The 12524-nt window shown below is 38.3% G+C and overlaps 1 protein-coding gene across 1 annotated transcript; it reads right to left on the bottom strand.

The window, feature by feature from the left end:
• On the bottom strand, positions 1-9350 carry LOC131325412 (BTB/POZ domain and ankyrin repeat-containing protein NPR1-like). The gene is made up of 4 exons (XM_058357666.1): positions 8413-9350; positions 3711-4458; positions 2877-2987; positions 1-673 (listed from the first exon to the last, which is right to left on the bottom strand). Exons 1-4 carry the CDS (start codon positions 9115-9117, stop codon positions 327-329), a joined length of 1911 nt encoding a protein of 636 aa, XP_058213649.1. The 5' UTR covers positions 9118-9350; the 3' UTR covers positions 1-326.
• Positions 9351-12524: the final 3174 nt, after the last annotated feature.

The following is a 12524-nucleotide window of genomic DNA, read 5'->3' as shown; positions in this document are numbered from 1 at the left end:
TTCGACAAATGCAATTGTTTCAACTATTTTTAATATTATTGCTCTTACAAATTCATGAAAATTCACATTTTACTTTCTAACCTTATCTACAAGATCACCCAAAAGTAAAATGAAAGTAATGTTACACAATCATTTCCAAAATACAACAGAGGGTAGAAATTGATGAGAATGGTACAGTGAAGAAGCAGCATTTCTGCATGTCAATCAACCCGAGATATCTTTTACTATTTGGAGGGACCCGGGGACCCTATAATGTGATTCTAAGCCGTCCATAGATACAATGGTCTAGATTGCAAAAAGAATCCTACAGAGTCCCCGGATCCCTATTATTTCTTGAGAGGGAGTTTACTGTTAAGCCTCCCAACCCCCCTTACAGGTCTTGATGAAGATGATATGTTGATAGACTTGTCCAACTCCTCTTTACCGTTGGGCCTCCCAACCCCTCTTAGGGGTCTCGATGAAGATGGTATGTTGATAGACTTGTCCAACTCCTCTTTATCCTCATGGAACGCCTTAGCAAAAGCTTCTTGGATTTCCATGTATCGTCGCTTCTTCAATTGGCGCTCTTCTCGAGTTCCGTTCTGTACGTATAATAGTTCTGACAAATCATCGTGATCCACCATGTCGTTGATCACTTCTGAACACCGAGGGAAGAAGCGTTTCCCTAGTTCCACTGCTCATATAAGACACAACCTAAATGTTACGATGATAAATCACAATGCGATTACATCAGTGTTGTGGGTTGTAATGGTTGGTAACACAAAAAACTATACCGTATGAAAATTGCTTTTGTTTTTTGCATCAAAACAAATTATTCTGAATGATCATGAGAATCTGATAAAAATACTATTCCAAACAAAATCTATGAGAATTTTTTTCTTCAGGCGACCCATATGACACAGTTGTACGTGACTTATATGCACATCTATGAATAAATATTTCCAGACTTCATATCTCAAAGAATATGATGATAATGCAGGATAAATCTGTTGGAGATTTTTTCAAAATAAAATAAAAGATTGCGGGAGGTTATTTGTGAAAAGGTGCGACACCTTTTCACATGGGGTATGACTTTATATGAATAGGTACAACACCTATTAACTTAGGGTGTGATTATTAGAATGGAGTGTGATTGTTAGGAAGGGATGTGATACATGAGGGTGCTTCTAAGAGGCATGACCTTTCCTAATTAATTATTTTCATGAAAGGGTGCCTACTAAAAGGCATGATCCTTTCTCTTGATTATTTGTCTTCAAAAGACATATCCTTTCTAATGTGTATTTACTAAAGACACATCCTTTCACGTAAGGGTGCCTATAAGTCTATAAATAGGCCAATGGTTAAGTCATTCAATACACCAAAAAAATATCCAGAAACTCTCCCTCTCTCTGACTCGTTGTTTTCTACGCTGTTATTTCGTTATTCTGCAGAAACGGAATTAACAGTCCTTGGTTCAATTGATTCTCTTAGGCTCGGTATTCTGTCTGTCCTTCGTTTGTGCGGACGCAAGCAGAAGATCGTTGATCGGGCTTTGTTTTATCCTCAGAACAGATTCGCTGTAACCCGGCGCACACCAATTGGTGGGGGCGAATACTGTTTTCGGAAAGCGACATCGTAACGTGACTCGAAGCGGTTTCCATCAGATTGTTCAAGTTGCAGAAGGCTCTAGATTTTGAAGGTTCCAGTTTTTGCACCAACAAAACCAACACTGGAGCTTGGTAGAAAATGTGTCTTGATACTATCAAAATATGAGCAGGTTTTCGGGGGACACTAAAGTTTCTACCTGAGCTCTAATCTTACCCCTTATCCCACTGGGGTAAAAATACACGTCTTATCCCCCGTATTTGGAAAATTTCTTGTACATTAAGAATCAATTGCCAATTACTAAAAACTTTAATCCTCCCCCACCGAAGTTGATATTGATTATTAGTTTTTGTTTTTTTTATCATGAAAATAAGGGGCAAAGTTTATTGCTTGGATGGGTTCCAATATTGGCGGTCTCCGGAGTATTGGTAAGTTGAGAAAAGAACATTTCTTTACCCGTTCGATCTTTTGTAGAGAATATTTAATCTGAATGATATGACAGTGACATTTTTTTGAAGTACCGTGCCTAGCTAACGTGTTCTCCTCCCTTAATGACACCAGGTCTATGTTGCATCATTCTCAATTGGAATGGGAGCAGTTCCTTGGGTTATCATGTCTGAGGTAATAACTTCAAACCTCCAAAGTCAAAACAGAAGACTGAATTTCCTTGATTGGTTCCTAGTAGAACACTTGGGATCAAACAACAGTTTCAATATCCCATAATGGATGCATGTCACCAATACATGTGTAACGGAAATTTCAAGAAGTCTGGCTAAGTGGCATGAACAAGTAAATACAAAGCTTGCCCCTTAAGAGGTTGCAAATTCGAATTTCACGGAGGCCAAACAATCCAACATTGGGGCCGCTGGAGCTTTGTCCGGCCGTTAATTTCAGGCTCCAGAATTAATCTATGTTTACTTGAGACTATTATAAAGTGGAAAACTCAGGGAATTTATATAATGAATCGCATTCATTGTCTTCCTTTGGTAGATATTCCCAATACATGTGAAGGGTGTTGCTGGGAGCTTGGTGGTGCTAGTGAATTGGTTGGGTGCTTGGGCAGTTTCTTTCACTTTCAACTTTCTCATGAGCTGGAGTTCCACAGGTTACATAGTATAATTTTTGCAAACATGTTTTCAAAAAGAATTTTGGTATACTAGCTAGCATTCATTTCCATTGTTTTTAGTAATTCTGTCCACACACACAAACACACGTATATATATGTATAGACATATATTTCATCCATATATGTCCATCAATCGCGAAAAAACATAATCACGGAGTAACCATACCAGTTTTGGCGAGTGCCCTTATCCTACTGAGATGTTCAGAAGTGCCATCCACTTGAGCAACATCCATTGCCACATTTGCTTCCGTGGGAAAGAGAAGTTTTGCTAAAGCAACTGAGAATAATCAATCAATTACTTAATAAATCAATCTTCTCAGTAAGCTGGTTGATGATTACGTATCTGGTTTAACAAGAAACAGTAAGTATATCATGATCCTAAAGAAATTCAAAACTACCATGTGATTCTACATCAAAAAAATATTCTATCTGCTTGATTTCATGATGGCACAAAAGATGGACTATTCCTATTAGCAGGATGAATTGTTCCCCAATTTCTTTTAATAGTGCCTAGTTATTTCTAAACCCCTCACTCCACTGGGAGAGGAAAAGGACTACATACTGACTACCACTTGAAGTTCTCATTTTCGGAATGTCTTTCTGAGATCTTCGAAACAGAACCCCTTTGGATGTAAAATTCCGAAGAACCATTTTCCTTTCAGTAAGATCTTACTATGCAGCAGCCCATTGTCCCCGTAACATCTTACTGCGTGCTTTGTCGAGCTGGACAGTGGACTACATAGTAAGATCTCAGTGTTTGTAAAACGACCAACAAATGTGATTTTTTTTCCAAAATTTCATATTCAAGTGTCGGTGCTTCTTAGATCAAGATGGTAAATGAACATAGTAAGTTTGCAATGTGGCAGATATAGGTGCAGAAAATGGCAATGAAATGGCTAGGAGCTTCTCGTAGTAGAAGGAAGAATGTGCTGATGGTGAAGGTAACATGCATCTACCATAGAAACAGAAGAGAAGGACTTGAGAGACAAGAATAACTTACCTCTACCTTCAAGGTACGACTCTTTCATTCGTAGATCATCTTCTGCCTTAGCATGAGAAGCAGAAGCTTCTCCTACTAATGGATCTCTTCGTTCTGCTTGCTCCAATATCTCTATGCACAGCCGATCCTTGGGAGATGCTTTTCCTTGCTCAATAGACTTGTTGTAATCCGCAGCCCTTGTGAGCCTCTTTGAAATCGTAAGTGCTTTTCTACCATCTGATGTGAGAGCAGCTGGTTGGGCTCCCTTTGTTAGAAGAGACACTATAATCTTAGGTTCTTTTCGCATAGCAGCAATGTGAAGCACTGTGTAACCCCTTGGGCTTTTGTGGTTAACATCAGCAATTGCAAGATCAAGAATTCCCATTATGATCTTTGCATCACAATATGCAACAGCATAGTGGAGGGCACATGCATCATCTATACTAGTATGCTCCTCTTTTACAAGCATTCTGACTAATTCTACGTCATGAGAATCCAGAGCCCTACGTAGTCTTTTCACATGCTTATCAGGGAAACCGCTGCTTTCAGGACCATAGAAGCCAAGTTCCTTGCGGGAATCAACAATTCGGTTGACAATATGGCCGGGCAAGGTTCTATCAAGAGTTATGATATCAACATCAGACCTGACTATATTCTCAATGCATCTGGTAAGCAGTCCATCACATTCCTTACCACAAATATTTGCTAGAGAAAGAACCACTAAAATGTCATCTGCTGCGATCTTGTCAAGAATATCTAATAGGTGCCTCTGCAAGGAAATAAACAATGAATTCAGAAAAGAAATGAGTGACAGTGTCACAGTGTGCACTCTCTAATAGAGCTGATATCTCTATTTGGATGCAGTTGGATTTCTCAAACTGATTCTTGTGCCAATCTCCTTCAGTACATACTGATTTCAGATATATGGAAGACAACAATTGTCACATGATAGTGATTACAACGAATATAGAACAACTAGGTATCAGCGCACAGATTCAAATACATCCATCCTTTGCAGATTTATTAATGAAATGTAAATATTGAAAAGACTTCTACAGATGAGTAACACAAACTCGTCTGATTTAAGCATGGTGATTAGGATTCTCTGACTTGTATCAAGAGTGATAAGATCCATACGTAAATGACAAGAGAGCCCAAATGCCATAATTAGTGTATCTTAAGCAATATGCTATCTTTAAGTTGTGCTACCAATTTGTTCGGTGGCATGTGCGGTGTGAAGGTAATAAAAGTCATGGAGATACATCATGCATATGAATTTACATACTCATATGGCATTTGACCTACAAATAACAAGCAAGTAGAAGATTTTTTTTGAACTGCAAAATCCAAGCGAAGTGGACAAGTGATGAAAATGACAGCCTTCACCAATTAATCCAGAAATCACTTCAAAGTTCCAGGTTACTCTTTAATAGTTATGTGCCACACCTTGCAATACATGGATTCAGTTGTGTTTAAACTATTGGAAACTTGAAACAGCACAACGATATTTCTCTTTGCTTTGTCTCTATCACAAAGGATAGCTTAGTACCGTGCACACAACTATCTACAGACATTCTCAAGCTCAGTCGACCTTGCACACTAAGGAACCATAAGCAACTACCGGGCAATAATGGTAAAACAGCTTGTCACACATCAGTATATGATTATCCTCAGTTTGATGAGATATCGTATATTGGACATGTATTGGGTGAAAAACAAGGTCAATACTGCAATAGCATCTCCAGTCCATGCGTAAATCTCGACTGCAATAGCATCTCCAGTCCAATAGAATCTCCCATATCGTTCTCCACTCCGTCTCAAAATCGCATCAATTAGAGTTTTACTTGTTTTCTTTTCCCAACTCAAGGGACACTCTTTTCTTTACTCAAAATTTTCAAGATTTGCCTCTGGCCTTATAATTTACCACTCTTGGCTCAAATGGAGCTTTTACTCATCGATGATTAAATCAAGGTTTGCCCATTGGAGCGCTTTTAATATCAAACGAAGTTTTTACTAGAGTTTCTCTCGTTTTCTTTTCCCAGCTCGTGGGAGACTCTTTTCCTGACTCAAAAGTTTTCAAGGCTTGCCTATGGCCATGTAATTACCACTCTTAATGATGCTTTTTACTCATGTCAAGGATTAAATCTAGGTTTGCCTCGCCCTGCGTAATATCAAATGAAGCTAGAATCTGTACTCAAACTAAGATATATTTGAAATGGAGCTGCCGAGTAATTCAAACAGTTGTGCTACAGGTACAGCAACCCACGTACAGCAGCCGCGTACAGATTTATTTTGCGCCCATCTCAAGTCTCACAAAGATGATCGGAGCCGCTCATTTTGTTCTTAATATATTGTTTAGGGTCTCTGTAAAAAATCATCTCAATCTGATACCGGTACAGGCATTTACGAATTGACGCCGGATTTTTCAGACGGGACGGAAGTAAGATAAAAATGGATAATCGGGTAAAGCTCACCACCCAAGTTAAGGAACCAACGGGATAAGATCAGAGCCGGCTTATAGCCAAGGTCGGGGAAGCCGGCGCTTCCGGCCCCCGGGAAAAAATAAAAACGAGGGGCCCCAAATTTTTAGGATCCCTATATATATATATATATATATATATATATATATGTGTGTGTGTGTGTGTGTGTGTGTGTGTGTGTGTGTGTGTGTGTGTGGTCCAAAAAAAATTGCATTAGTTTCCTTTACACAAAATAGGCCCAATTGAAATTTAGGAACCACAATTAAAATAAGCCTAAATTGTGAAATTACTCATTAGAAACATTGAAGCATTAACAAAAAGAAAGAAAATAAGGCGTATTCCATAACAAATACATATTCTTTATTTGTTTCGAATTTGCTATTTTGATTTATTTTAATATTATTCCCTCAGTCTCAATTTGTTTGTCCAATTTGGGAAATACAATTTTTTAAGGAAATACAATCATTGTACCAATAAATGATCAACTTTCCAAAAGTTGCCCTCCAAACTTTTTGAAGAAAATTACTTTAGTTCATATGGTAAGAGACAAAGAGGGAATTTTGTAGCCTTTGATCCCTTGGTCTTTTAAAGTGGACAAACATTTTAGGACAAGTAAAAGTCAAATATTGAACAAACAAATTGGGGCGGAAGGAGTAGAAAAATGCATAAAGGTCTCATTTTCGAAGTGCGCTTCCGGCCCCCGAAAGACTTGAGCCGGCCCTGGATAAGATATCACCACCCGAGGATTTAACTAGAGACCACTCGAAGGAATCCACCTAAGAGATACAGAAACGGGGAAACTCGCCACCTATCGGAATCCACCGAAGGATAAGAGTTACAAGAAGAATTATCTTCTCACAAGCCAAAGGCTATTTTAATTCAAACACACTCTCCAGATTTCATTCATAGCAACCTAATTTATAGGCACACTTGGAACATCCCTCCAAGCATATGAAAAATAAACTTAGATTTTCGAAGCTAGAATTAAATGAAAACAATTACTTTGACTACAGAAAACTAGGTAGACTCCTTGAATGACTCAATGACTCTTCGAATGACCAAATGACACTAAAAACTATGAATAAATATTTAGACTAGAAATTAAAAGACATGATAAAAAAAATTCCTCGTTTTTAGTAGAACCATTAAATTTCTTCATCACGAATCATCCAACTTTGCTTCAGAAATTCAGGCCAAATTCTGAAGCAAAGTTGTATAATTCGTAAACGCCCTTACCGGTATCGGATTAAGATGAAATTTTACAGAGACCCTAAACGATATATATTGAACAAAATAAGCGGCTCCGATCATCTTTGTGAGACCCGAGACGGGAGCAAAATGAATCTGTGCGCGACTGTTGTACGGGATTTGCTGTACCCTTAGCATTTCTGTAATTCAAAACAAGTATTTACACAACTTTTTTTCTAAAAACTGTTTTTACACAAAACTGTTTTGTTTCATTCAAAAACTGTTTTCTGTTTTTTTTTTTTAAAAAGCCAATTAACTGATTTCTTTTTTTCAAAAACTGATTTTGAAAAACTGTTTATTAGAAAGTGTTTTTGAAAACGAAAATGATATGAGTACCGACAGCCAGTGTAGGGAAATCGTACCGACGACCGCGCCGGGCTGTCTGGCCGTCCAAAAATTCTAAAAAATTCCCCCGTTGGCCCCCTCGTTTTTTTTTTATAGAATTTTTGGACGGCTCGGATCGGCCGTCCAGTGGCCGGAGACAGCCTAGCGCGGCCGTCGGTACGATTTCCCTACACCGGCTGTCGGTACCTATAACAATACTCTCTATTGAAAAACTGTTTTCTATTTCTAATAAACAGTTTTCATTAGTTTGAAAACTGTTTTAAAAAAACTTGTTTTCTATTCACGATTTTTAGTTTTTGTAGTTTGAAAGGGGTTGTGGCATATTTTGATTATCGAATTTTAATTATGCTATTGTGTACCTATAAATTGTTAATCTTAGCAATTTTTTAAATGGATAACCAAAATATTACGTAACTTTTGGTTATTCAATTTTAATTAAACCATTATTAATGCTCTAATAGAACAAGAACAATCCATTGAAAACTGGGTTTGTTTGGTACCTACGAAAAAGCAAGGAAAGGAGAGGAAAATAAAATATTTTGCTCTTTCTTTGTTTGGTTTGAGAGGGAAAATAGAAGAAAATAATCAAAGGCTTATTGAACAATAAATTTTCCATAGGTACCAAACAGAGCGTGAAACAAAAGCTAAACCTGATAACGAGCAACCAATTCCGGTATCTGGAAAACGAAAGAAGCGTAAACCACCCCCACCAAGAAATCCACCACCGGCCGGCACGCGACATGCTCGCACTCGTCGTCGGCGCAAACGTGAGCACCTTCCGGCCGCAACGAACTCACTTTCCCACTGTACAAATAGGCCAAAACAGGAACCAAAGCGTCGAAGCTCACATCGAAATCCTTGGCAAAATCCTTCAGGTCCAACCTCACCCTTCTCTCTTCGCCGCACAAAAGGTTCTTGAAAAAGGGACTCCGCTCCGACAGAATGCACCGGTTGGCTTTCACTTCTCGGCCACCGGCGATTAAAACAAGTTCGAACTGCCGTTCTCCTCCGCCGCCGCCGCTAAATTGGCTTGACCCGACGGAATCGTTATTAGCGTCGGACCCACTTGTGCTCGGAGGCCATTTGGGTAGGGTTTGGTCCTTCTGATCCCCCTGGGCGTCAATTGTTTTGTAATTCTCGTTCGTTTCGGAGGCCTCCGCATCGCTGCTGTCGCGGTCAATTTTCCGGCGCTTGTTGAGGATGGTGTCGTTGTCGTCGTGGCTGCTGTCGTGGTCAGTTTTCGGGCGCTTGTTGAGGATGGGATCGTCGTCGTGGACTACGGTGAGGAAATTGGTGTAGGAGGTGGTTTCGCGATTGATATTTGGACAAGAGGAGCATTTTGTTTTCATTTTCATTATGGGTTGGTCTTTGAATTGGAGCCTGAAAAAATGTGGGAGTTTCGAATTGGAGTGTGAAACCAGTAGTAGGGAGTCTCAAATCTGAACTTGTTAAAATTTGGAGAAACGGGTAAGTAGAGAGAGAGAGAGAGAGAGGGGGTGACTACGATGATATTGGAGGTCGAGTGGGTTGAGAGAAGCTCTTGGTGACTCCTCGCGCCACGCTCCACAAGAACCTCGTTGCTGTGATCTCTCCCAGAACCAGCTGTAGGTAATAACAGGTACCTACGGTCACAGGGAACCCACTATAAATTCTACGCTTGAAATTCGATCTGTTTAATATAGTTTTTAAAAAGTAACCGAGTGAGCATTATAAAAAAATTAGTTCAATTCGATGCATATGGATATTAAATTCAATTTTTATATTTTTCATCTAATCTTTCCTTCTTCTTTTTTTCAAAAATCGAAAGATGAAATTGAACTAATTTTTCTCTGTGCCCGATATGTTTTTTCTTTTTGTTAAACTATTGAATGGTTCATATTTTTTTAGGGGATTGTCGGTACCCATTGGTATGCACGTCAGGTCCTTTATCTTTTTCGGATCCCTCCTTTATCTTTTTCGTCTAACTTTCATTCTTTAAAAATTTGAATGAAAAGTTAGATGATTAAATCAAACATTTATAGGTATTTGATTGAACTGATTTTTAGCAGAGGTTCTTGAAAAATATTTTAAACATAATGAACGGTTTGGATCATTTGTGTGAAACCCGTAATGGACTCCATATAAAAGTCTGTGCACAATCTGTGAACAGATTTACTGTGACAGTAGACTGGTTTATGCTACAAGAAATCGGTGGGTCCAAAATATGCTTTTTGTAGTTATGATATGAAATGAGGTGGATTCAAAATTGGTGCGTCCAAATTTGCTTTGTCCCATGTATATAAGCTTTTTGTTGTATATATAGAATGAATTGGTACCAAAGTTTTGAATACGGTGCCGGTAAGAGTACCGATTTTTTTATTAGTACGGTACGCATCAGTATCGGTAAGATATCAGGCACCGTTTCGGATTGATCGCTATTATTGTTATTTTTCTACCTAAAAGAATTTATAGTATTGTATAACATATACTTTTTAAAACCAAAAAAAAAACAAAATATTCCGGTATTTATCCGGTACCATCCGGTATTTGACCGGTACCGTCCGGTATTTGTTTGGTACCGGCCAATATTGCCTGGTACTTGAAGAAAAAAAATTTAAAAGTTGTCCGGTACTATCCAGTATTGGCTGGAACTAACCGGTATCTTTGGTACCGTCCGATAGTGGCCGGTACCGACTGGTATTTGAGGCAGAACAGAATTAAAAATGTAGGGTACCGAATTCTATCAAAAATGGTACGTACTGATCAGTACGAAATGGTATTGATAACCTTGATTGGTACAATGTTTCATTGATTTCATCATAGCACTAGATTAATCAAAGCTTTTTGTCAAGCCGAGCTTTTTACCATAGAATCAAAGCTAAGTAGACCCACGTCATACTCTTGTGTGATTCAGCCAAGGTGTGCCTAGATGGAGTTTCATTACTTGGCTGGCTATCTTGGGAAGGCTGTCAACAAAGGACAGGTTAGTGAGTTGGGGTATGGTGCCCCCTCTTTGTTCTCTCTACTTAACTGATATAGAATTTCATAGCCATCTTTTCTTTGAATGCCAGCTTTCTAAGACGATTTGGAGGCAAATTTTGGCTAAAATGGGATTACTAAGCTGGTTCTGCCTTTGGCTCAGGAATTGGAGTGGACAGTTTAGTATAGACAAGGGAAAAGCTTGCGTGATTCTCTGTATAAGTTGTCTTTGGCAGCCTTCATTTATGTTCTTTGGGGAGAACGGAACTCGAGGATCTTCCAAGGCAAATCCAAAGGTGTTGATGGGATTGTGGGCACTGGCGGACGCATATGGTGGCAAGAGGAGTCAAGTGACCCCACTGGATGAAAATTCCCCATGTAAATGTATATAGATTTTGGATATTTTTGTAATTTTGCCCTGAGACCTATCCTCTCCTCTCGTCTCTTCTTTATATCTTGCCCCAAACGGTCTTGAAAAATTACAAGCTTGCCCAACTTTTCACCCGTTGTCTTTTTGCTTTTTGTGGTCCCACCCACCTTTCCAATTAGTGACTCTCTCTCTCTCTCTCTCTCTCTCAAAATAAGGGGAAAATGGGCAAGAATAGTTCCTCTATTTCTAGATAAAAAACTGAAAGTTTTTAGAGTTTTTTTTACTCAAAGTGCACTGCCTATCTTTATCTCTCTCCCATCTTTTTGCAAAACAAGACTTTGATTATTATGAGGTAAAACCTAATCGTTCGCCTTTGAGGGAAAATTTGATTTTTTCCTTAGATTGTGACTTTATTTGTGTGTGTGTGTGTGAATGGTTTTTTTTTTTTTTGGAAATTGTAGATTGTAAAACTTGATTGGGTTGTGCATTAACAATTTAAAGTAAACATTATACGGAATCCTAAAAAATAGACTTCATTAAAATTCAATTGCCCATGAACCATGATTATATGATCAGGTAAATAATCTAAACCCTAGGTCATAATTTGAAATAAAAAACCTAGATCAATTTGAGACAAAATTGATTATGATTGTGACTTCTTTTTTTGTTCTGCTTTTGGAATTGTACAATTGTGTTTTGGGGAAATTGATTGAGTTGTGAATTAATTGCATTGTAGGCAAGTTTTTTCCCCAACGTTTCATAATAACTATGCAAGAGTTCTTCTTTTCTTCAGTTTTATTTTACTACCAATCCTTCAACCTGCATTGGTTCAATCTAATGTCAGACTTTGAATTTTGTCTACCTAGTTGGATCGTACCATTAATCCAATCTAAGCAAACTTTTTAAAATTAGGATAAACATAGGTCCTATTAAAGTTTGTTAACATTTTAAATTTTTTCTATAACTACGGAGAGTTATTTTAAAAGGAAGGAACCATCATAACTATCAATTTCTACAAGTCACAATGAGCCTTTGTGTATCAAGATATTTGACCCCAGTGATAAGAATTCCTGGGTCCGCCCCTGATTGTGGGTGAAGTCTTTAACTCCGTGAGAGCTAAGGTTAGATCTTGATCTGCTGTCAAATTCTCCATGCAAAATAGAAAGCTTTGTGAAGATTGGCTTCTAGATTCTAGGATTTTTTCTATAAATAATTGTTCATAGTTTTCTTATGAGTTTGCTTTTTGGACATCTCTTGATCCTTCTGATGCATAGGTGGGATACATACGTGCCAGGGATGCCCCTGTAGTTTTCTTGAAGCTTTGTGCGCTTTTTTTTGGTTATATGAATTTTTGCTTACCAAAACAAAAAGTAGACCCACGATCCGCTTATTAAAAGCCTTTGGTTGAAGCTTTTTGTCACTGTTTGTAGCACT

The sequence above is a fragment of the Rhododendron vialii genome, chromosome 5a, assembly GCF_030253575.1.
Source record: "Rhododendron vialii isolate Sample 1 chromosome 5a, ASM3025357v1".
In the NCBI taxonomy this organism is placed as follows: Eukaryota; Viridiplantae; Streptophyta; class Magnoliopsida; order Ericales; family Ericaceae; genus Rhododendron; species Rhododendron vialii.
This window is presented reverse-complemented; position numbering and strand designations above follow the sequence as displayed.